Source organism: Oryx dammah, unplaced genomic scaffold, assembly GCF_014754425.2.
Source record: "Oryx dammah isolate SB20612 unplaced genomic scaffold, SCBI_Odam_1.1 HiC_scaffold_11, whole genome shotgun sequence".
NCBI classification, from domain to species: Eukaryota; Metazoa; Chordata; class Mammalia; order Artiodactyla; family Bovidae; genus Oryx; species Oryx dammah.
Window position 1 is genome coordinate 8,894,233 of NW_024070195.1, and position 26,552 is coordinate 8,920,784.

General features: G+C 49.1%; 1 protein-coding gene across 1 annotated transcript in view; it reads right to left on the bottom strand.

Annotated features, from left to right (window-relative positions):
- Positions 1-2,019: 2,019 nt before the first annotated feature.
- GFOD1 (glucose-fructose oxidoreductase domain containing 1) overlaps positions 2,020-26,552 on the bottom strand; it is a 102,642-nt gene continuing 78,109 nt past the window's right edge. The window contains exon 2 of the mRNA XM_040249254.1: positions 2,020-9,552. Within this exon, the coding sequence (XP_040105188.1) occupies positions 8,633-9,552 (920 nt within the window). The 3' untranslated portion in view covers positions 2,020-8,632. The remainder of the gene's footprint in view (positions 9,553-26,552) is intronic.

Genomic DNA, 26,552 nt, shown 5'->3' on the forward strand with positions numbered 1-26,552 from the left:
CCAGCAGCTGGAGACTCAGAGATTGGATTCAAAAGGAACCCTGACCTTAAATGAACAAGGCAAAGAATTCTGAATGTTTCGCATCAGCTTCTTTGTCAAAGTTTTGGTTCAAGTAAGCTGTCACGCTGTCTTAAGTGGTTGTAACATGGCTCAAACTCTATGAGGTGGTGTCTGGTTCCGTTTCTATTCTCTGCACCTCCTGGCCAACCTTCCAGCAGGGGGCGCTGCTACTGACCAGTGCATGGAGGCACTGGCTAGGAATATCTATCTAGGCAGAGGGATCTTTTCTACTTAGGCAAGATTAAGGTTAAGTGTGGGTTGATAAAGGGCTTCCCAGATGGCGCTACTGGTAAAGAACACTGCCTGCCGATGCAGGAGACGTAAGAGACATGGGTTCGATCCCTGGGTCAGAAGGATCCTCTGGAGGAGGGCATGGCAACCCACTCCAGTGTTCTTGCCTGGAGAATCCCCATGGACAGAGGATCCTGGAGGGCTATAGTCCATAGGGTTGCACAGAATTGGACATAACTGAAGTGACTTAGCATGCACACAGGAAGATAAAATGGGAGCATACAACTTAAGAGTGAGGTGCAGTTGTTATTTTTTCATTTCTATACAAACTTCTGCATAGTTTGTAGATGTGTATTTTATTCTCATAACAATTGTAGCAGTCATCCTGTGTTTCAGGTTGTATCACACAAACTTGTCACAACAGGCACTAAAAATACACAAGATTAAAGAAGCAGAAGGTAAAAACAGAAAATGGTTCTGTGTGTGTGTGTGTGTGTGTGTGTGTATGTATGTGTGTGTGGTGGGGCAGCAGGGGGAGGGGAGGCCGACAGGCACAGGGGGACACAGAGTTCTCTTTGTTTGATCCATCAACTACAACCTGAATGACTTGCAATGTAATTACAACTATTCTTTTTAAACCACAGTCCAGAGACTATGAAAGCACTGTGATCACATCCTGTGGTTCAGTAGGACACAGCATAATCCCATTTCTGTAACAAGAAATAAGCTTATATTGAGAGAAACCAGCATCACAAAGAAATTCCAAACCTGTGAAGGAACAACTTGCTCTTGGATTGAAAATGTACATGAATGCTCAGGATCGTGGAGTCTTTCACCAGGGGCTGGTTCCCAGGCCACGTGGCTAGAAGAAACTCAGAGCACGGGACCCCACAGCACAGTGTTTTGCAGTTGGGCACATAGCACTTGCAGCCTTGATAAAGAAGTCCCTCTCACCGCCTTCTTCAGAACCGATCTCAGACTTACTGCACTGTCCGAAGTATGAGATGTTACACGTGTATCGTCAGGATCCAATAGGCATTTGTTGCACCTTTTTGTCTTAACGGATGGGCTGTGTTCTGAATGTATTAACATCACTACCTGCTCATGAAGAAATGAACAATGAGATCTCAGCTTCTGTCTATTTCTTGCTATTTCCTGTTTTTACGTGAACGGAAAGCATGGGCCAGAAGAATTACCTGTGTGTTCTCTAAGACAGTAGAGGGTGGAAAGGCCAGCCTAGCCACGAGAGACCTCATCCACACAAATCTCGGATTCGGCTGACCTCAGTCCACGATGGTGGCCCTTAAATGCTGCTAAGAATAAAGCAAAGATGCTCTTGTAAAGAGTCAATGGAGCCTGTTTGAATGTGTCTTATAGAGCTTGGTGGGAAGTGTTAAGATCTTGGTAAACCAGAGAATCCTAAAATTTGCTCTCCAGTCTAAGGTCTCTGTTGTCATCTTGTTTGCCTGGGTTTGGGCTTTCACACACAACACACACAACACACACACACACAACACGCACACACGCACACACACACACTCCGAGTGGCCTTAGGCAGGTTATTTCCCTTCCATGTCCACGTTTTCAAAATTAGAATCAGGATTTGAGCCAGATGTTCCAAAGTGCATCATTCCCACCCCCATTCTTGCTTCACAGCCCACAATTCGACCAGGTACCTAGCTCATCAGCTAGAGGACCTGCGTCCAATAAACAGTAAAGCAGCTGGAGTTACATCTTCTCTTCAATCTTTATTTGCTACTTCCACCCTTTATCCCACCAACGTCAACTGGGGAGGACAGCAGGAAGCCACATTTGAAGTGGCACATGCCAGCTGGTGGGGGGATGGTAAGCCGTGGCCCCCAGAGCATCGCAGACATAACACGGGCATCAGGCCTGGAGCACAGACTGTTCATCCCCAGGGCCTGGGAGGGAAGGCCACCACCCACAGCAGTTGAGCTTGTAAAACACTAAGAACAGTTGCATACAATGTCCTTTTTTTTTTCTGCTTTAATAATAAAAAAAGAACACCCAAACCTTCTATAATTTATAAGCTATGTTTTGCTATCTACATTATATATAAAATATAGACTCTGTTTACTTTATAACACACATCTTTTCCCCTTGATAAATAGCTCTTTAAAATATCTAGTTTACATGCCTTGACTTTTCATAGATAAGTTTTTTATACATATACATACATATATATACTCATGTTTGTAAAACACAATAAATACATACTCAACACTGACAACCAAACAGATGCAATTTTGGTTAAAAAATATAACACAGTAAAAGCACCAGGCAACAAACAGAAAGCCATAATCACTAGAAACTTCTGCTTCCCCTGGGCAAGGCACAGGGCCAGAATACTAAACACGGCTGGATGCCGGACACAGAAAAGGGCAGCAAAGGAACAGGGTAGGTCGCCAGCTTGGGTTTTGTTTCCCAGCCACGGACAAGAATTACCAAGCAGTCATCGGGTTTATGGGGAGAAACCTCAGGGCTCCGCCAACAGCAAAATAGCCCTTGTGATGGCTACAGGGGCCAGCAGAGACCCAGACAGGGAAAGACCGCAGACACCAGGGTTGCTCTGGGGGCCCTGTTCACACCAGCCCGGCAAGCTTGGCTGCCACGCCAAGCAGAGAGCCCTTACCCGTGACGTGGTCTTGTCATCCCTCTACTCACTATTGCCGTGCACAGACGAGGGCAATGGATTCAAGAGCATTCAGTAGTGCAGTGCTGTAGGAGCCTGACTGAGAGCCAGACGCTCTGGCGGCCCTCTCAAGGGCTCCAGCAAATAGGAGCCACGATGTAGCAGAGAAAAAGTCAGTAGGCCACCGCCTGCTGCTGCTGAAACTGGTGTGGTCACTCAGGTCCGCGGTGCTCACTGACTTCACCTCCAAACTCTGATGACACCACTAGCCCATCGCCTCTGAGAGCAGCACTGAAGGTGTGCACACCTCTTGGGAGAAGTCCTAACGGCCAGTTCAGGGTTGTCCCCTCAAACCTGGGGCGCTGCCCTGCGTGATACTCCGCCGGGGCTGCGGCAGGCTGCACGGGCACCTAGGAGCTGCAGACAAGCATTGTCTCATTACCTGTCTCGCTGTCCCCAGAGGGAACTGAAGTGCGGGGCTCTGACAGTTGATTTAAAAAAAAGAAACTCTCCAGGGTCGTGGCCTCTGCCCCGTGACCCGCAGGCTTTGGACACCTGAAAACGGAGAGATGGTAGTGGAACAGGAGTCCTAAGCTGGTCAAGGCCTAGATCTGGACCCACAGGGCGGGGCCTAGGAGAGATGGCCTCAGGGAATCTCAGAGGTGAGCATCTGAACGTATGTTCCCCATCCTCGCCAGACTTAATACAAATTATAGACCACTGTTCACATTACAGTCACAATGGGAAATTCTAAACAGCTAGTCTGACTACATTTGAGACATTTTTTTTTAAGTGAATTCAGCTTAAGAACTCAGGGAATACAGTCAGCTGCAGGCCCCAGTTCTCACTGCAACTCTTCTACCAACTAGCCCTGGGACCTCGGGCAAGTCGTGTCACTGCTGTGGGCCTCCCTCTCCCCATCTGAGTGCTCTGAGATGCTGCAGGAGGCAGGATGGGATCCTGAGTCAGAAAAGTGGGGTTTCAGTCCTGGCTGAGAAGTGGCATATTCAGTTCCTTTTTTTTTTTTTTTTTAACATTACTTGGCCTCTGGGGGTGCTAGAGAAGACTCTTGGGAGTCCCTTGGACAGCAAGAAGATCAACCAGTCAATCCTAAAGGAAATCTACCCCAAATATTCATTGGAAGGACTAGTGCTGAAGCTACAACACTATGGCCACCTGATGCCAAGAGCTGACTCATTGGAGAAGACTCTGATTCTGGGAAAGATTGAGGGCAGAAGGACAAGGGAGTGACCCGAGGACAAAATAATTGGATGGCATCATTGACTCAACGGACATGAGTTTGAGCAAACTCAGGGAGATAGCTAAGGACAGGGATGCCTGGTGTGCTGCAGTCCATGGGGTTGCAAAGAGTTGGACATGTGTTAGCAACTGAATATCAACAACAACAACCTCTTGGAGATTCAAAAGAACTACTGAATATATTGGCTCTGAAGTCCCTTCAGTTGCAGCTGGAGTTACTTTCTCCCCAGGGTACCCCAACCAATGCTGAATTTCCCCCATTCCGCCATACCCACCAGGATAAAAGTGATGCAATTAGAAACCTCATCTTTGACCACAGGTCCAATTCAGCAGCTGCGGCTATGGGACAAGATCAAGAATTAAGAGAGTCTAAAGGTACAAATGCCTTCAGGTACTAACATCCAAGTCAGATGCACTGTCAACGCCCCGCTCCCTGAGAAGAGACATTTTCCTATGTTATTAGGATCAGCAAGAGCACAACCCTGTAATAATCAGCCAACAACTTCTTAAAAGTCCCCAGCTCTGCGGTTGGCTTCATCACCTGCCATCAAAATCAACTTAGGAAGTTGATTTTAAAAGAAGCTGAGTGATATTTCCAGTTTGGAAGAGGAAGAAAAATCAACTCTTCTATTTGCAGCTCTACAAGGAAACTTCTGGCAGAACAGCAAATGTGACACCCAGCTCCACGGGGAGGTGTTGACAGCCACAGAGGGGAGCCCCACGCAGGGCACAGTGTCGAATCACTGTGACCCCACAGTCCCCAACAGGGTTCAACAAGGAGTGCTTTCTTGCCCAGCAAAGAACTGCAGAGGTGCACACCTTCCTTCATGGGAGGCCATGAGGTTTGGAGGAGAAGGAAGGTTTTTGGATTCAGGTGACCACCCTGCCTTGTACTTCATAGTTTTGTGGCCCTGGGCAGGTGACTCGTCCTCTCAGTCTCAATTTTCTCATGTGTAAAATGGGACTAACAATACCCAATACTATAGGGTGGTTTTATGGATTAAGTCAGAGAATGTACTTAGCTCAGTTGGCAAAGAATCCACCTGCAATGCAGGCGACCCTGGTTCAATCCCTGAGCAGGAAGATCCCCTGGAGAAAGAAATGGCAACCCACTCCAGTATTCTTGCTTGGAAAATCCCACGGACAGAGGAGCCTGGTGGGCTACAGTCTACCGGGTTGCAAAAGTGAGATACGACTGAGCAACTAAACCACCACACTTAAAATGCCCTAAACACAGCAGGTGATCAGGAAATGCGGGCACACACGAGAGGACTGAGATGGCTCTCTGCAGAGGGAAATAGGGCCTGGGAGAACTTCCGCTTCAGCTGGGGTCGGCCAAGACTGCCCTTAGAATCCCAAGGTGGGCTGAGGAGGCCCTGAGGTCCCCTGCCACACCTCTCCCAGGGGGGTGAGGAGGAGTCACAGGGGGAGCCGACAGGGGTCACCAACTCTCCAAGAGAAAACTCAGAGAATCCAAACCTTCCAAATAAGCACAGGGCATTCCCAAACACTTGTGGGCACCGGGTGAGCACCCCTTACACCCTCTCTCAGAATCTGGAACATCTCTGGCATGAGCCAAACATCAGAGGCCCCCCAGAACAATGATGGGGATGAACCAGGCAAGTGGGGACTAACTATGATGACCCTGAAATGGAGCCTCCATTATGCTGGACCCTTGAAACACATTCAACAAGGCAGAGAGAGAGGGGCTGGATGACTCCAGAAGCTTCATCTAAGCTCCAATCCAGCCAAGGGTACCCACCCAGTCCCCTGAGGGTACTACTAGGGGTGCTGGGCTGGGGCAAAGTCCTAGAGAATGTTGTTGAGAGCTGGAGATTTCAACTTTATATTGTGGCTCCTAATAAAGTCTTTGCAAGTGACAGGACTGGGGCCAAGGAGCACTAACAAAGCCATGTACTGTAGCTTTTCTATTAACAAAATGAACCATTTAGGCCTTTTCTTCTACCTGTTCCTGCATCTACCTATCACATGCATTTTAGTATATAAAATTTGAGTACATGTACTATTTTTCATGCTGCTTTTTAAGAATATGTATTCTTCCATATACCCCAGCCTCAAATGAGAATTTTTGTTTTAGACACTAAATATTCATCACAGAGCTCAGAGATCTTTGTGGGGAAAAGAACTTCCAAGTATTTAAAATACAGAAACAAAACTGAAGCGCCAGGAACAGCCCTACTTAGATTATAAATGACTTAGAAAAACGAGACCAATAGGGTCACTAGTTTCCTTTCTTTTCATCCTCAATCCCAACCCTTTGGGCCAACTAGAAAAAAAAAATTCTTTCCACTCCATTTCTACAAAAGCTATTTATCCAGAGAGGAATTTAGGAGAATCTGAACCCCAAAAGTCCATGACATGGCCTTCCACTCAAACTCTCACTGGAAGACTTCTATGCTACCAAACTTCTAGTTTTGAGCTCTTCGCTACAAAAGCTGGCATGCTGATTCTGTCAATGGAGAAGGAACGAATGGTATGATGGAGAGTTGTAGCCGACTAGTCTCCCACATAGCAGGAAGGCCCGGGAAGCAGGGAAACTCTTTCTAGGAAGATGATTCCTACTCCTCTGTGCTAGAAAATACCAACATTCCCGGGGTGTTTGGACATGGCACCACCGCACCCAGGGTCAGCCTGGGATGCAAAGCATATGAGGATGGAGGAGCAACTGATCGGACAGTTAGTTCGTTTTGAGACTTTGTCTGCTCAGAGCCTGGGGTGCACTCTCAGCCCCTCACATTCCCTTCCAGTTCCACTGCGGGCCATCTGAAAAGACTCCAAATGTTACTTGTGTGCCAAAGACAGCTGGGTTTCTGTGACTGTGAACAGACTCCGTAGACTTACAAGTAACCCTCTCAAGAGCCAACCTCAACAAACATCCTATGTGTGGTGAAGAATTAAGAAAAGGAAACAGCAGGATAAGTCCTCATTTTCAAAATGTATTTGACTTAAGCTTTCTTTCAAGACCAGGTCTGAATTCCTGAGAGGGATTTTAGTGACAATGGTGGCAGAGAGCATTTATAAACGTGTGTGTCTGTCTGTCTGTCTGTCTCTGGCCGTTCCCTCTGGCACCGCCTGCTCCAAGCCTGCAGTTTGCCATCTCCAGTAAAAGCTCAGTAAGCAGAGGGCGTTAAGATAAGAGGGATAGGAGGCCAGGGGAGGGAGATGTTTTTTTCCTATATTAGCTTTCTCAAGCCTAAGCAAACTATACACCTCAGAGGGTTCTAAAACCCCATTTAGAAATACTGAAGATAATGTTCCTTGTTGTCCTTTTGTTTTAATACCTAGTCAAAAGTTTTCACTTTTTTGATGCATGAGAACAAAGGTCCAAACTAAGGAAAAGAGCCTTGACATTTTTCTCCCCAAAGGGAAGACGACTATATCTGTGTGAACCTGAAGGCTTCCCTTTTAAAATCCACAAAGTGGGGGACTCTCCTAGGAGTTCTTCCCCAGCTTGCCAGGAGAGATGGGCGCAGGGCTGGCTCACTTTCCCTTCTGCTGGGGACTTGTCCCTGCGAGCCTGGGGCTCACGGCTGCCCCGGGGCCTGGACAACAGCCCAGGAGCCTGTGGTCAGACCCACACCTCCATCCTGCTATCTCCTCAGTCCTCTGAAAGAACCATGCCTATACTGCACTGGAAATAGTTACAAGGTGGCTCCTTGTGGGCTTTCAATCCTGACACATCGGAAGGGAAATTTTCTTCTCTGCCTTGTCTATTTCGGGGCCCTTGCCCTCACCTTTTGGCTCCAGGGAGCATGATTCTCAGCTGGCCCTTCTTGGCACTCCTTGACCTGGCCTCAGGCCAGGAAAAGGGCACTAAGTCAATTAGGAAGACACCTCCTCCCTCCAGCTTCGGGGGCCCAACCTTCAAGAAAGCTGTATACTTTGCTACAAGTACTTTATCCCCCGCAGACCCTGTAAGTGGCTTCCTGGAATCTGAACTTTCTCTTTAGCCACCGATCCTGCCTCTCCCCAGACCAAGTGGCTGGCGTGGCCACCTAACGATGCGCCTTCTCCTGCCCGCTGAGCTCACCTTTTGGATTCAGGGGCCCTGACTGCACAGGGGCATTTGGCTTGCAAAGGAGGCCAAGACGGGTTTGGGGGTGGGGGAGAGCTGGTAGCGCAATGGATGTAGTGCAGAGGCCAACCATCCCTCCCGGCTGCTCACAGTTGAAGGGCAGGGAGAGGCAGCCTCCCAACTCATTCTCGATTGGGGCCCCTCATCCGGGTAGGGGCTCGGCCTCCCAGACCCCATTCCCACACACTGCCCCTTTCCGCTTCCCGGCCCCTAGCCTCCTCGAGGCCACCTCTCCCTTCCTCCCACCCCACCCCCCAGTGTCCGCCACCCCCATCCTCTGGCTGGAGGCCTGGGTCACGCCGGGTGCCCAGTCCGGGTCCCCCCAGCCCGGGCTAGCAGTACAGGGACATCCTGCTGCGCCGCATGGCCTCGCTGATCAGGTAGGCGGGGCTCAGCTCGGGCTCCTCGGTCATCACCGCGATGTTCTGCCACTCGCCCGTCTGGCTGGACCGCTTGATGGTGTCCACCACGCACAGGGCGTACAGGCAGTCGTCGAAGGTGGCAGCCATGGTGAGCGGCCGGCCGTCCCACGTGCGCCGATCGTCCTGGTCCTGGAAGGCCTGGCGCACGGCCTGCATCATCCTGATGGTGCCACGCAGGTAGGGCGAGGGGATGTCGCTGAAGGCCTTCTCGGGCAGCAGGGAGTTGCTGACCGGCGTGGCGTCCTGCACCAGCAGCTCCTGCTCGGGGGCGCTGTTGCGCTGGCCGTACAGGTCCGTGCCCACGGCCAGGAGGCGCCCGGCCGAGCCCACCACGGTCACGTCCTGCTTGAACTCGCCAGGCACGTTGAAGTTGAGGGTGACGGCACAGCACACCCCGCCCTCCAGCACCATCTGGAAGGTGCAGAAGTCGTCGCTGGTGATCTGGCGGATGCCCTTGATGTGGTCGGTCTGCTTCACGAAGGTCTTGAGCAGCCCGTGGGCCTTGACGGCCTTCTGGCCGGTGAGGAAGGTCAGCAGGTCGATGATGTAGGTGCCCACCGAGTGCAGCCCGCCGCCGCCCATCAGATCGTCGCAGCTCCAGTTGTACTTCTTGCCCAGCAGGCTGCCGCCGTGCACCTGCACCTCGCACACCAGCAGCTCGCCCACGTAGCCCTCCTCGATGAGCTGCTTCATGCGCACGAAGGCCGGCAGGAAGCGCAGCACGTTGCCCATGACGCTCATGAGCTTCGGGTAGTAGTGGGCGGCCGACATCATGCGGAAGGCGTCTAGCGGCGTGGCCGCGCGGTCGCAGATGACATTCTTGCCGATGCCTGTGGGCGGAGCACAAACACCACATCAGGACGCTGGCGCCGAGTGGCAGACAGGGGAGCTGTGGCCCCCTGGTCCCCATTCATGACCCAGGAAGCGAATGGGACTACTCTTTTTTGGTAGTTGCTATTGTGTGTCTGGAGAAGGCAATGGCAACCCACTCCAGTACTCTTGCCTGGGTCTGTGTGTGTCTGTGTGTGTGTGTGTGTGCGTGCGCGCACTTAGTCGCTCAGTCGTGTCTGACTCTTTGCGACCCCATGGACTGTAGCTCGCCAGGGTCCTCAGTCCATGGAATTCTCCAGGCAAACATACTGGTGTGGGTTGCCATGCTCTCCTCCAGGGGAGTCTTCCTGACCCAGGGATCGGGCCCAGGTCTCCTGCATTGCAGGCGGATTCTTTACCGTCTGGGCCACCAGGGAAGCCCAAGAATACTGGAGTGGGTAGCCTATCCTTTCTCTAGGGGATCTTCCCCACCCAGGAATCCAACTGGGGTCTCCTGCATTGCAGGCAGATTCTTTACCAGCTGAGCTACTATTATCCTTTTTAAAAGTTTTATTTATCTTTTAAATTTTTATTATTTTTAATTGGCGGAGAATTGCTTTACAACAGTTGTGTTGGTTTCTGCCAAACATCAACATGAATCAGCCATAGGTATATATATGCCCCCTCCTTCTTGAACCCCCCTCCCACCTCCCACCCCATCCCACCCCCCTAGGTTGACAGAGAGCATTGGGGTTGACCTCCCTGTATGACTAACTACTCTTATTACAATTTTAAAACATCTTATTACACCTTTTATTTATACAAAAATAACATTCTATATGTTTCAGCATTACTTTAAATATTCAAGTCAAATTACTTTAGTATTAAACTATCACAGTGATTTAAATATTAAGATTTATTTTCATACATTTAGCTAGCCTATACTTTACAAATATTTTTAAATATTTGCCAATATCAGGTGTTTCACTTAATATTTTATTTATATTAATCTGTAACATTTCATATATAGTTTTATTTGTAAAATTAAAATATTTAAATATAAAATGTTCTATTAAAGTACACAATATGGGTTTTACATATAAAATATATTTTGTCAAAAGTTATATGTGAAATGTTTTACATATTTTTATTTGTAAAATATAATTTTTATTAAAAATATGTGTAGCGAATAGTATTTTTATCTGGACAGAACTGGAATAAAGATGAAATCATGGCCAATGTGAGTCTGATAAAGTATGAGGAAGAATTTCTTAATCGCATACTTCAAAAGTCTAAGTTTTTACCTGTCTCTCCTACAACCACCAACAAAGGATTATGTTTTGTGTGTCTTGTTTATTTTGCATTATGGGTTAGGGCTGGCAGCAGTCACAGATATGTTTGTTTAATGTTTTCCAGTTCCTTATGAGAAGAGCAGATATTCCTTATATCTGAGACATGGGTGGTGGTGACTCAGCCCTCATCTTGTCTGGTTGTGGGGAGACTGGAGTGTTGGTGCCTCTGGCAATGGAGTTGAGACCAAGTAAGAATTATGCTTATAGTGACTTAGCATGCATGCACCATGACTATACTGGGTACATAAGCTCCAGGGAGATGGATGCCCTTTAGGAAACTAAGCTGTTCTGGATCAAGAGAAGACAAAGGATCAAAGGTTGGGAGAGTGAAGGGAGAAGAGAATTTTACTCCAAGATAAAGTCAAAGGTCAGGGGAGAAAAACTCAGCTGAACCTGGAGATACAGTCATCTGGGACTCAAAAAAATAAAGTAATGATTTTAAAAATTATGCAGATGTGTTAGCAAGCCAGATTGGGGAGCTTCTGAAACAAGGCACCTTGCCTCCTATGAGGTCTCTGCTGTGCGGTCATGTTCTGCACACAGACCCCCCACTATGGAGCACTCCAGCCACAGACAAGGGGCAGGCCACACGGGAGATGGCGCAATGAGACCCACACCCATCCCGGTTGTCTCGACCACAGGAATCTGAGTTGACAAAATCCATGAACACTGCCCTCCATCTGAGCTAAGAGGGTCCTGTGGAAGACCTACGACTGTGAGTGTCTGTCCCGTGGAAATGCCTGGGCAAGGCTATAGGCACGTGGGGCTCTCATTTTCCCACTGGAAGAACAAGTGGAGCAATGGAAGTGCCCAGCACAGATTGGAGAAAATAAATACAATCGGTGGCTGTCAGTTTCCAAGTGTACATCAAATTCTGGCCCCAAGTGAAAGGCATGGAGCCCACACACCAACCGCATCTCTTGGCCTCCTCTACATTAGCAGAGTTGGGCTGGCTTTCCTGATGACTGTGAATGAGCAGCAAGAACTCTGAGCAACCAGGTGAAGACTGAGGCTCCAGCAGAGGGATAAGGAAACACCAGGTTGTGTTTCCAAAAGTCCTGAGCACTTGTGTGACATCGTGTTCTGATAATATGATCCTGTCGGCATTGGACTCCTGCTGGCGGGAGCAGATTTCTATGTAAACAGATTAGTAGGCCACCACAGGTACAGGTGACACAATGTTGCCCAAATCTGCCTCACACCTGCTGGGTACAAGCTGTGGCCATTCCTATACCCTATCTCATCATCTGCAAAATCAGGATCCCTGATGGCCATCTTCTCAGCTACCGGTCATATTAATGACACATGAAAAAAGAAGTTTACCTGATTTTTCTACTATAAGAACTATAAGATAAAATAGTAAAAGAAAACACAAATTGAGAAAAATAATCCACTCCCCTCCACATACCCAAAGCAATCAACTCATGGGTAATTCTTTGAAGCTTTGTAGATGAAAAGATACTGATGAAAGCTATTGACTCCCTTTCCAGAAAAAAGCATGCATGGGTCTCCCAAGATTCTGAGATATAGGCATCTCTTCCTTTGTACTGTTTAAGTATATTGTGGTCCCACAAGAGACAGCAGCTTCCTCAAGGAACAAGGTTGGGCATTCTAATTTCTTAGGTCTCCATAATGCCCACAGCACTTTAGCAGTATGCATGTGTGTGCCGGAAACCAGTGAGCATTGCTGCCTAGCCCCATGTCTCTGCCTACTGTCCTTTTCAATGTCCACACTTTACAGATGGGTCTTGGCAACGTCTTGACACACAATACTGTATCTTCAAAAATCAGAAGAGACTTCTAGGAATCTGTTGTAAAGAAATCCTCTAAAATGCGATCACAGTTTCTTGCCCAAAAATGCCTCTCACTGTATTATTTATTAAAGTGAAAAGCTAACAACAATGCAAGTGCCCGATAGAGGAATGTATAAGTAGGCTGTAATACAGCCGCATAATGGAAGATTGTGCAACCATTGAAAGCGATGCTCATAAAGACTTTTTAGTGACAAGCAAAATGATTATGAGGTCATGTTAAGTGAAAGGGCTCTATTCATCGACATACTATGATCTCAGCTCTCTCTTAAAAGGACAAAAAAAGAGAGAATACATCAAAATGTTTACAGCGGTTAATTAATTAATACAATCAAGACTGCTCTTTATTTTCTTCACTACCATTTTCTAAGTTTGTATTTTTATGGTCAGAGAAACATTGGGTTTTTTTAGGGCCAAAGGAGTCATAAAGACTTCCTGTGATGGCAGAAGGGCCCTTCAAAGCCAAGGTCCCAGAGCTCTCGGACCTGCCCCCGTTGTGCCCGGGGAGCTGGGAGAAGCCCCACCAACCCTGAACCTGTGATGCTGCTGAGGCTCAGGCTCCACTGCCAGGCCTTCCTGTCCATTTTCCCAAGACTTCATGATTCTGTTGACAGCTATGTTCTCTCTCAATAAGATCAATTCACAAAACTGTACCCATATCCCTAGCTCATGGATGGCCCCCTAGGGTTTTGCAGGATAGGTATCTCCATCGTAAGTTATAAGATAACTCCTGTGCTGTGCTTAGTCGCTTAGTCATCTCTGACTCTTTGCGACCCCATGGACTGTAGCCCAACAGGCTCTTTTGCCCATGGGATTCTCCAGGCAAGAATATTGGAGTGGGTTACCACGCTCTCCTTCAGGGGATCTTTCCGACCCAGGGACTGAACCCAGATCTCCTGCATTGCAGGTGGATTCTTTACCATCTGAGCCACCAGGGAAGCCCAAGAACACTGGAGTGGGTAGCCTAGTCCCTTCTCCAGGGAATCTTCCTGACCCAGGGATCGAACCTGCATTGCAGGCAGATTCTTCACCAGCTAAGCTACCCAGGAAGCCCTATGGAAACCCTTATAACGTACTGGGTTCTTTTTATTGGACTATAGTTGCTTTACAGTGTTGTTAGTTTCTATTGTACAAAGTGCATCAGCTATATGTATACATATATCCCCTCTTTTCTGGATTAATGTATTGTTAAAAAAAATAAGATATAGCTTCCAACTTCAAGGGAACCCCTAACTCAGAGCTAGCAGACCCCTCATATATCTATAAAGCACAGTTTATTTTCTCTCTTTCACACAATCTTTCCTCAACCCTACTTCTTAGACCCCGCCCTCAAAGTCCTTAGGTTTGTCTGCCCTTCCAAAATGCCCAGAACCTGAAACTCCAATGTCCTTAGCAGTTTAACAAGAATCGAGGACATAGGCTGAAGAAGTACCACTCTAACCGTGGACTTGCAGTCATCAGATACTGTGCGTGTGTGTGTGTGTGTGTGTGCGTGTGTGCGTGTGTGCGTGTGTGTGTGTGTCCATGTGGCGCAGAGCGTTCCTCTCACCCCCAGAATCATGTGCCATGGGAAGGGAGCCTGTGTTATCTATGCAGAGGGGTGGCACGGCCCACAGTCTGGTGTGTCAGATGCCACGGACTGTGTGTAGGGATTTTTCCCAAAGAAAGCAGACAAGTCCCTGCCCTCCAAATCACCCTTGTCAGCCTGGGCTTCGGGTCTGGTTCTCCGGAAATACCGTAGGACCCTGGTGCCTTCCTGATTTTCATGACTTAGCACCTCGCCTTTCTTGCCACTCCCAGAGAAAGTGCTGGGGTGGGCTCTTAAGAGAAAAGCCTTCCCCATTTCGTGTTAGAAAGGAAATAATAAGTAGAGGCACCTCCCTAAGCCCAAGGCTCTGACCTTCCTTTGCTGTGAAAGTAAATAGATTTTCCCAGGGAGACAGGAACTGAGGAGGTCAGGAAGAGGCATAGGGCTGCCTGCCCTCAAAGGCTGCCCGCCGCCAAGGCAGCCATGGCTGACTCCTAACGGGAAGATCACCCGCCTAGGCTCCGCTTTGTAAACCTCAAGAGGACAGCCTGTGCCCTGGCACTCCCGGGCACACAACTTTACCAGAAGGATGGCAGGGCTGGCCCCACAGCCCTGCATCCACACGTCTCTCAGAGCAACACGCACACACACACATGCACACACATGCGTGCGTGCGCACGCACACACGCACACACACAAACATGCACGCACACACACACGCACACATGTGTGCACGCACACACACGCACACTTCCTTTAGGTTTGGGATTCCTATTGTCTTGTGGTGAGATGTGTCCTTCTAAAGCAAAACATCCAAAACTTTAGGGCCTCAAACAATCTTAGAAAAAATCCCGCAGCAGACAGAGGCCCGGGGGTGGGGAGAGGGAGCGAAGACTCACTGTTCACTGGAGACAGAGGTTCGGTTTAGAAAGCGGAAAATTTGAGACAGAATAATGAGGAGAGTTGCGCAATAATGTGAATGTACTTAGCGCCACTGAACTGTACAGTTAAATATGGATAAAATGTTTTATATTGAGCTTTACCACAACAAAAACAAACATAAAAAAATCATGCAGCAGAGAATCAAATAAAGGGACTAGAGACACATGGACCCGATTCCACTCCGAATAAACAGGCGGTGTGAAATGGGCTGGGGGCAATCCCGAGTGCCCAGGGAAAACCACTGCGTACTTGGCCAAAGCCCAGACATTTGCCGAGCAGCGGAAGAGTTTCAACCCTGAATACTCACTGGAAGGACTGATGCTGAAGCTGAAGCTCCAATATTTTGGCCACCTGATGAGAAGAGCCTACTCATTGGAAAAGGCCCTGATGCTGGCAAAGATTGAAGGGAAGAGAAGGGGATGACAGAGGATGAGATGGTTGGATGGCATCACCAACTCGATGGACATGAGTTTGAGCAAGCTCCAGGAGATGGTGAAGGACAGGGAAGCCTGGCGTGCTGCAGTCCATGAGGTCGCAGAGAGTCGGACATGACTGAACAACATTTGTGCTCAAGGTGATGTAGAGGAACAGCGGGAGCTTTCTTGACACTCGTGACTGTGGCAGTCGGAGGTCACCCTGCTGTTCCCTCCAGCAACACCAGGGCCCCATGCTCAGCCCGCTCCACACAGGGTCTAAGAACCTTGCTGTATTTGTCAGGGGGTACAACGTGACTCTGGTGGATGGTGGAAAACACGCAGCAACAGGCCCGGATGTTGTGGGGAAGTCTTCCTAACCCACCATCTGCCCCTTTGCATGAGGACAAAAAACTTAAGTTGGGTCTTTTGGAAGCCTTTGGATTGGAACCAACTTACTTTATCAAGTTCAAGGTCCCCTTGTCAGCAAATAAAGCAAGAGCTCCCAGTGCTTAAGGTGGTAAGATTAATGCCTTCTCACCCAAGACACGGAGCTAAAGTTGAGGAGAAAATGAGATGATGGTAAATTTCTGGAAGGAGAAGGTACCATGTGCAAGGCGCCTGCTCTTTGTTAGGAGCTTTTACATGAAATCATTGAAGGCGTTTTACTGCCATCCTGAAGTCCTTCGTGGGGAGACAGAATTTTTCTGCTGAGTGTGTGCTGTGTGTGTGTGTACTAAGTTGCTTCAGTCGTGCTGACTCTTTGCAACCCTATGGACTATAACCAGCCAGTCTCCCCTATCCATGGATTCTCCAGACAAGAATACTGGAGTGGGTTGCCGTGCCCTCCTCCAAGGGATCTTCCAGAATCGGGGACCGAACCCGAGTCTCCTGAGTCTTCTGCCTTGCATGGAATCCAAAGGTGGATTCTTTACCACTAGCGCCACCTGGGAAGCCCCCAGGTGTGCTGTGTAACCACTCCGAAACATCCACACCCTGGGAAGACTCAGTGCCACAGGGAAGGAGTTTCCAACCAAAGGACCCTAAAGTAGAATTCAGGCAGCTGCGCCATCACACCCTCCAAGCCCAGGGTCTCACACTATGGCTGAGAACCCAACTGTCTCTCTTTCCAGAGACCAGAGTTTTTATGCGAGCTGATATTCCATCCCAGGGACCCCAGCCCCAGGAATGGAGTAAGGGGTTCCCCATTGACACTTCTGGGGAAAGACACATGCTTTCTTCTATCCACAGAGCAGCTGTGCTCTCTTGCCCTGGATCAGGTAGGTTATCCCAGGATGCCCAGAAAATCACTGCCATCTGGCCACTTAGAGCCCTTCTTTAGCACAATCAGCCTGGAACTTCAAAACATCCTTCTCTCCCAGCACATTTCCAATCACACTCTCCCTTATCTGATCTTTGAGGCCAGTGCTCCTTTTCCACAAGTTCTTCCTGGTGATTCCACTTCTGTTGACAGCCCCTAATCTTCTGAAAGACAGAGTGGATGCTGGTCCTACAGGCTGGCAGAGCCCCCACAAGAAGTCCCATAGGATACGGCTTCCTAGTTCTCTCTCCCCTTCACACAAGATAAGAGGGCTTTCCCTGCATTTTCAGTGGGGAACTCATTCTCTTCCTTTATATTCTATTCCTTCAATATTTCTGTGTTAGGCACACACAGAAAAAGAGTAAAAAAGATGAAAAGGAGCTCACAGTTTAGTAGAAGAAACCAACCAGGAAATGAGTGATTATGGGATCTAATAGATTATAGGGTCTAATAGAGGGATGGACAGTGAGAGCAGAAGGAGGGGCTGCCCAACTGACTTGGATATGACACAAAGCTCTGCTGGAGAGGTGACATTTGCACAGGGTTCTGAAGTATATGTAAGAGTTCACCTGTTTGTTCAGCAGCTTCGGGTCTCATTTAGAAAATGATCTAAAATAAGAGTGTTTTTTAAAAAAATTCTTTTGAGATCCAATTTGAATTTAACAAGATTTGCACTGTTAAAAAAAAAAATAAAACAAGATGTTTAACCTGGGTCTGAGAAACCACAAAAATTGGACTACTTACAAAAAATTGTGTGTATCCTGACGTTAAATTTTCTGAATAAGAGGGCCAGTGGAGTCTTAAAAGGGTCTCTAATTCAAAGGAAATCAAGCAGAGCTAACGTTTAAGGTGACGAAAAAGGTTTTTAAAGACCAAGATAAATCTCTGGTTTCAACAGAACTAGCTATTTGAACAAACAGGGCTACTTAAAATCCTACCTTCTTTGTACCCAGAGACACAGGGCCTCTGGTCAGGTTCACCCTCTGACTGCGACACTCCACTTAGTCCAGCTCAGTCCCTTCCTTCCTTATTCCCATCCTACGGCCATCTCTCCTTCCCCAACACACACACACACACCCCGACACACACCGACACAGACACACACACACACACGTTTTATTTTCGCTGAGAATGCACATCAGCAGAAATGACCTATCTAAACCCCACTCTGCCCTCTAGGCCTTCCTCTGTATAAACTGGGAGCAGAACCCCCTTGGAGAGGTTAAATCCTTCATCTTCAATCCCCATGACAGTTCCTGACAAACGACTTCCCAACTCACAGCCCTAATCTGATGCGTTCTCAGTACTCCCGACAGAATTTAAAATAGCAACCACCACCGTTCACAGAATGCTGGCTCTGTGCCAGAAGAGGCTGCGTATTTTACACACCCTTCCTTTTTTTTTTTTTCTCATGGACACAACCCCACGAGGCAGAAACGAACACTGTCCCCACCTCACAGACACAGAAACCGAGCTTCTGCAAGGGGAAGCTACTTGCCCGTGGCACCGCAACTCAGTGGTGAGGACAGCTGGGATCTGATCCCAGACATGTGCTCCCATCCTGGCCGGCTGGCCCCACGTGCTTGTCACAGAGGGGCAATGCCCAGGGCACCACGGGGGGGGGCGGCTCCCAGGAGGTGGTGCAACTGGCCGCGGTGAGCACCAGAAACTGGGAACCGGTGGTGGGGCTGCCGAGGGCGCCCAATGTCCACCCGGGTGACGATGCAAAATCTCCCACAGCAACTTCTAATTTCAAACCTGAGATGGAAATGGGTCAGGGTGATGGGTCTTCAGCTCCTTTTGTCAAGGATGCTGTCAGTGGGCTCTGAAAGAGTTGGGGGAAGCCAAGGAAAGGAGGTCAGTGTGGGTTAATAAGGATGGGACTTGATACTGAACTGAATTAGATGTTTAAGTGCTGTTCTGTATATAACCTGCCCTTGCAGACCAGCCCACATTCCACCCACCTCTTATGGACTTTCCCCCTCTACTCTGGGTTGTCGTCAGTCTTCCTCTTGCACAGGAACCCCTGTTAGGGGTTAGATTTTCTCAGATGGTTTCACATACAATGGTATATTCTAATTATAGCTCCTATAATACCCACAACAGGGAGAGCGCTCCTGACACACTTCTAATTTGGAGTTTCCTTATTGGTCCCTGGTAGCTCAGCTGGTGAAGAATCTGCCTGCAATGCAGAAGACCCCAGTTCCATTCCTGGGTCAGGAAGATCCACTGGAGAAGAGACTAGGCTACCCACTCCAGTATTCTTGGGCTTCCCTGGTGGCTCAGATGGTAAAGAATCCACCTGCAGTGTGGGAGACGTGGGTTCAGTCCCTGGGTTGGGAAGATCCCCTGGAGAAGGGAACGGCTGTCCGCTCCAGTATTCTGGCCTGGAGAATTCCATGGACTGTATAGTCCATGGGGTCGCAAAGGGTCGCACATGACTGAACGACTTTCACTTTCATTGGTCAGTTGCACACATCTCTTCCCAGGTGGTGCAGTGGTAAAAAAAAATCCACCTGCGAATGCAGGAGACTCTGGAGATGGGGGTTCAATCTCTGGGTTGGGAAGATCCCTTAGAGAAGGAAATGGTAACGCACTCCAGTATTCTTGCCTGGAAAATCCCATGAACAGAGGAGCCTGGTGGGCTACAGTCCATGGGGTCACAGTCAGACATGATCAAGGGACTGAGCATGCACGTGAACACCAGCACTATGGCTAATACAGGTTGAGGAGATAATCTCAGGAAGTTTCTAGCCAGCTCCTTCTAGCTCCTTCTAGCTCCTTCCAGCTCCTTCCAGCCTGGACATTCCCAGAGAAGAAAAGAAAAGCTCACCACTTCTAGCCCAAGGGGACCAAGAGGAGAGGTTTAGAAACAGCAGGTAGGTAGGCGGGAGCCTGAGACCTTCTAGGCTAGAGGCAAGTTTCCCAACCTCCCTGCCTAGAGGTGGCACGTGCAGACACCCATGTGAGGGGGGCAGGGAGGTGGTAAGAGGGTCCCTGGGGGGACAGAGGTCTGGGGCTGGATGCAGTGGCTGCAATGGTCAGGACTTGGGGACAAGGGGAAACAGCCAGGACCATAGGTCCTGCTGTGTTGGTCCCAAAGAGCCAAATGACACGTACCGCACGTCAGTGGTTATTATCCTGGGGGGGTGGCCTGTACCACCACCACCGCCACACATGTGGACAAGCCAGGAGTCAGAGGCACTATCTGGATCCAGGGAACACAGCCAGTTACCTAAGCCTCACTTTCACCATAGAAGCAGTCCCATTCTGCAGTTAGTGGCGGGCAAAGGGCAGAGGGCTGAACCACTGGGCCACCAGATTCATGTAAAGAGACCAAGGTACTTAAAAGAAAATATAAGTCATCAGGTTGGGGGAGATGACCAGATTCACTATCATTCTAATTCTTACCTCCCTCCCTAAAGATGGGGCTTAGAATGGTGATCAGGATAGCTGCAGAGAAGTAAAGAAATCTGTGCTTCCTCTTCCTAATGACAGTGGGAGTTCTCTCCACACACCCCAAACCATGGGACATGCCTGTAAGCTCCCAAAGCTACCTCCCCCGAGTCCCCGACAAAACCTCCGTCCCTAATTGTCGACAGCAAGTCAACACTCTTCAGAGGAATACTGTCCTCACTGTATATGTAATATGAATGCAAGACAAGACTGTAAACTAGGCAACTTCTCAAAGGAAAAAAAAGTAGCGAATGCTTTCCATCTAAGAGGAGTTATGCTTTAGTGAAGGGATCAGACGTATATTCACCCAGCAGATGTTTTTTCACTTTAAAAAGACAGTATACTTCACTGTTTTAAAGATAGAAAGATCCAGAAATACTGGATTTCTTCCCCCAGAGTCCCCTGCACACCAACAATCAGGTTGGAGCTGAACAGTGGTTGTGCACGTGCAATAGACCACAGTCCCTACCAGTCCCTATAGCTGGGCTATATTAGCTTTCCACTGCTGCCCGAAAAACGACCACACATGTGGCAGCTGAATGCAGCTCCCATTTGCTGTCTTTCAGTTTTCTAGATCAGAAGTCCAGGCGGGCGCAGCTGGATCTCTGCTTAGGGTTTCACAAGGCTTCTCCTGGAAAGAACAGGCTTCCCAGCTCAGACTGTCTGCCAAATTCAGTTCCCTGGGGCTGCAAGCCTGAGGTCGCTGCTGCTTTCCTTGCAGCCTCTAGAGGCACCATCGTCAGGCCAGTAACAGTATCACGTGGAAGCAAATTCTTCCCATGCTTGGAATCTCTCTGGCTTCCCCTTCGGCCACCAGCTAGAGGGAACTCTGTCCTTAAAGCACTCCTGTGATGAGATTAGGTCCACCCGGATCAGGGCGAATGTCATACTCAAATGACTCCATCCCAGTTCCTTAACTTGCCTGCAAGCCAAAGACCCAAGTAGAGAAAGATTCTCAAGTATTTTCCAAGCAAAGGGCTTCAGACACGTGCCAACATTCCTTCCAGACCTCCCTTTGCTTTTATGCTCTTGCAGTAGTTTTTACTCCATCAAATAGGACTTGGTGAGCTACTCTAGGCTTTTTACAATCTATTATTAGTCTCCTCATTACCACAGAGATTGTGTCCTCAATTCAGGGCTCCCTGTAGACAGCAGTAATAGGAACAGTGCCAGGAAGGTGGCAGACGTGGCCTCTGTGGGGCTGGAAAAAGCACAAGGAAGGGAAGGACAGCTGAAACAGTTATGAACCCACCAGGTGCTCAGGCTTCCCGTCAGCTCAGTTAAGCATCACACGGGCATCATTATCCCCATTTATCCAGAATAGAGGACAGAGGCTAGGAGGGATCGCCCAAGACCATAGACAGGTGGCAGGTCTGCCTGCAAATTCAGTTCTGTGATCCCAAGGCTGTCTTTTATTTTCCATGTTGGGAATTGCTACCGATGGGAGGGTGGGAGCAGCTTTAAAGGACTGAACCTCAGAGCACCAGGTGGGTTGAGAAAAGAAGCCCAAGCCCTCTGGGCCCAGCTAGAGCCCAGCACAGAGCCGAGAAGCCATCAGGGAAGGCAATGGGGGGATGGCAGAAGCCAGTGACTGCTTGGAGGGGGAGGGCTGGAGGCTCCGCCTGGGAGGACCACAGCCACTGTTGTCCTGGACAGGCAGACACACCTGGGCAGTGTCAGCTACAAACTGGCACTTACCAAGAGCATTGCCAACGACTGAACAACAGATTGAACAGCTGCTATAGCTGTTGACCTTCAACAAGTCCTGAGGGAGTTCAGGGTGGAGTGAGGCACTCTGTGCTCCAGGGAATCTGACAGGACAGGTCTTTAGATAGTTGGATGTATGATCTCAATCCTCGCATCTCCTCATATCTCGAGAAGCACTAAATCCCTTCATGGTGACATCAGATCCTCATGACTAACAGAAACCTTTTTGTAAAATGAGTGCTTCATGGTATTGAACTCTCCCCCTTCTCCAAAACCTTATATATTGACTTTCCCCCACTGCCGCTTTGGAGCAGTCTCTCAGAGCTATCTGAGATGCTGCCTCCCGGGCTGCAGTCCTCATTTGGCCCCAAATAGAGCTTAACTCACAACTCTCGAGTTGGACATTTTTTTTTAGTCGACAGCAGTGAACTCACAGAGCAACTGAAGGAATATAATCAGGAGAGAGGATGAGGGAACAGGCCACGTGGCGACTGGGTTCCCACACTGAGCAAAGGAAGCCCTCAAGGGCCCCAGCCTTCTGCACGCAGGCACCTGACATCTTGGCAGAAGGGGCTGGGCAGCAATGGGCCTTGCCACACACGTCAGCCCTGAGGAACACAGAGGCAGCAGCCAAACCACCGTGGGGCTACACTCCTGCCCTGCCGTGAAGCCCAGGAACACAGATCCTTGGAGAAATAAACACCTCCAGAAATAACCAATAAACATAGCCAGAAAGCTTCCCAGGAAAGGAAAGCAGCCCAATACCCTGAAACAATGGATCTCAATCCTCGGCCAGAAGCAGAGGGAACAAGTCAGCTGTGGGACCATCTTTAATTCAAGAGCTCCTGTTTCTGCTGATGGGACCAGACAAAACTAAGAAACCCCTCCCACAGCCAGAAGGAAATCCAGAGCCAGGGCTGAGTACAAGCAGGTCAGCATAGTCATTAACAAACCACTTCCCAAAGCACTCTCCAGGTCTTAGACCAGGTCTGTGACAAGGGGTGGGGAGGGTAGTGAGGATTAGACACAGAGAAGTAACCTAGAATGAACTAGGGTGTTTGTGTGCGTTTAGGGTGGAGTGGTACAGATTTGTGATGTTCAGGGGCTGTCATGCCCCCGCATCAGCCTGCTCCATGTGGGAATTTCCCACTTTGGACATCTTGGCAGGAAGCAGAGCATCTTCCCATTATGGAAGCCAAGCCGGGGGTTGTTTCCCAGCAGCCTTTGCAGCAAAAGCACAGGCACACTTGGGTTTGGCCAGCCAGGGATATTACCTGGGCCTGGTACCCAAAGAAGCTGAAGTGTGGAGAGTCCAGGCCAGCAGGAGGGGTAGCAACCTCAACTTCCAAAGCAGTGACAGTGACACGAAGGATGGCCCCTGCAGCCCAGGACCAGCATCAATGCAAGCAACCAGGTCCCTCCACACTGGGGGGGTTCCTCTGTCTCATCTGGCCTGATTCCAGCTGCCAAAGTCTGTCTTTGTTCTTCTTGTTTTCCAAGGCTGTCTCCTCGAGCTCCTGAACATTTCTGTGATGCATTAATGTCCTTTTGAAAAATTCCATTCTGATAAAATCAGGCAGGCAGTTTCTGTGGTTGGCAGTTAACATGCTTCTCTAGTACAACAGGTTTACAAGCTTTCTGGACTTCTTTCTGAGATTGATTTCAGTGCAGAGGAGGCACTGAAAGTCTATAAATAAAGCAGTCCAAGATCCCACGTGATTTATTGGAGCGAGGAAGTGGAATAGGGGTCGGGGGATGCAGACTGAAGTTCAGATTCTGGCATTTGGAACAGTGTGACCCAAGCCATCTGACACTGAGGGAGCTCGGTTCCCTTATTATGAAATTGGAATAATAATGCCTTCTTCACAAGGCTGCCTTGAGGGTGAAACGACATATAGGTACTATCCTGACAGATGAAAAGTGCTCATAAATGTCAGCTGAATTTAATAACGCATCCAGATAAAAGCTGCCCATGTCAGCTCTGAGAGCAACAAAAATTCAAAAGAGATGGCGTGGGCAGGGAGATAAGTACAGGGCAGCCAAGGGGGCGAGTAAGGTGCCAAGACTTGAAGTCAAAAATGGGTCCTAAGTCTGGCTTTGTCCCTGATGCCATGTGCAAACCATCTTGAAATGGGGCTGATATCTGGCCCCGTTGAAGGCAGAAGGAGAAGAGGGTGACAGATGATGAGATGGTTGGACGGCACCACCAATGCAATGGTCATGAACTTGAGCAAACTTCGGGAGATGGTGAGGGACGGGGAGGCCTGGCGTGCTGCAGTCCATGGGGTCATAAAGAGTCAGACACGACTTGGTGACTAAACAACAAGCATCTGGCCCTTCCTGTTTGAGAGGACTGATGAGAACATGAAATGAATAGTACTTAGGAAAGTCTGCAGGAAGAAATAAATCTAATTCAAGAGTGAAGGTACTGCTGAGATGCAGTAGAAAAGCGTCCCCTGAAAAACCAAATCTGCTGCGTTGTTCTCTGCCTGGAATCCCAGGGCTGGATGCTGGGCGCTCTAGTAAATGAAAACAAAGGGTAGAGCCCACAGGCACCGGCTGGGGTGCTGATTCACTTGACGCTGGGCACATCCCTGGCATTACTGGCTCTGTGTTAGGCCCAGGGAAGCAAGGACAGGGAAATGGAAAGGCAAAGCCAGCGTGAGACATTCAGCTGAGCACCTTAGCAGCTGCTCCTGTAAATAACTGAAGCACAGCCAGAGATCTAGGCTGCGGATCAGAACCCTTCTTTCCCGAGAACCGCCCCTCACCGTTGGTTGCCGCTGATGTTTGCACACATCTGTGCTCCCATCATCACTAGGATGAGGGTCTTGTCCACAGAGCTCAGAAACTTAGAAATGGGCAAGAATTGGAGAGGGTGAGGGTGGCAGGGGAAAGTTTACAACGCCCTTAATTGGGCCCAGAGATCCAGGCCACCCTGGAGCAACCCAGATGCCAGCCACATCCTCCCTGCCCCAGCCTTTTCTGCTAAAGAGACAGTGTTCAATTCTTCATCTCTGGACCAGTCAACAACCCCCTGCAACTGAGCCCATGAAGGTTTCAGCAGGTTTAGCCAACCGTGGCTGAAAGGCCCAGGTGCTGGCTAGAGTGAGTCTTAGAGCTTTGGAGGTCTTGTTGTTTTGTTTTGGCAACAACTTGTAAACAATGCAGACTCTTTTAAAGGCAAAAACCTAGTTGGCAGCAACTTCCAGAAAACTGGGTGCATCTGGGTCTGTGTCTGCCTGAGCAATGCTAGTTGAAAGCCTGAGAAGCTAGAAGTTTCGTGGGCTGCCTGGTAATGTCAGGTGGAAAGTGAAAGTGAAGTTGCTCAGTCGTGTCCGACTCTTTGCAACCCCATGGACTGTAACCTACCAGGCTCCTCTGTCCATGGGATTCTCCAGGCAAGAATACTGGAGTGGGTTGCCACTTCCTTCTCTAGGGGATCTTCCCGACCCAGGGATTGAACCCAGGTCTCCTGCCTTGCAGGCAGATGCTTTAACCTCTGAGCCACCAGGGAAGCCCATTTTACAGAAGAAAGAGTGGGCTGAGTCAAGTCTTAATACTCTCTTCCACGTAACACTGGGAGACTCTGAAGGAGGCAGGAATACAGGCAGACGGGTGATAAAGGCTCTGAAGGCTCTCCATACATCCCGAGGGTGCTCCTGAGTGGGAGGGACTCTCACTGACCCCAGAGAGGGCTCTGCAGGGCACAGCGCTGGAGCAAGCCTGGCCCGGGGCTCCTGAACACCTGGCCACTCAGCAGACTTGCACTGGACTGCGGGGGATGCCCAGATGCTAAGACACAGCAGAAGCCCTAAGGATGTGTCAGATGCAGGCAGAGAACAGGGACGGAGGCCCAGGCTTGGTTCGCCCTGTTCCACAGTGGGGCAGGGTGTCGTTAAGACCCCTAGAGAGCAGACAGCTGTGGGTTGTTCCCTTCCCTCCTCCAAGTCAACTCTCACACACCTCATCCTGAGCAAAGCTGGTCACCCTGGATCACACTGGAGTCTGCTTGTCCATCCCAGGAAGAAGGATTATAGAAACAATGACACTGATTGAAAGGATTCCGAGGTACCAAGCACCTGGTGAGGTGCAGCCACGCTCATCAATTTCTCCCAACACCCTGGAGAGTCACTGTCATCACCGTGTCACAAACCACAAAGCCAAACCCTCAAGAATCGATGCCCAGATTCACACCCCAGTAAGTGGTAAAGCCAGGATTCAAACCATATTCTGGTTCCCTCCATGTGCCTGTGACTCATCTTGAAAAAGTACACTGCATGAGATATCACCTCACAACTGTCAGAATGGCCATCACCAAAAAATCTACAAACAATAAATGCTGGGAGAGGATGCAGAGAAAAGGGAACCCTCTTGCACGGTTGGTGGGAATGTAAATTGATATAGCCACTGTGGAAGACAGTATGCAGATTCCTTAAAAACTAGGAATAAAACTACCATATGACCCAACAATCCCATTACTTACAGGG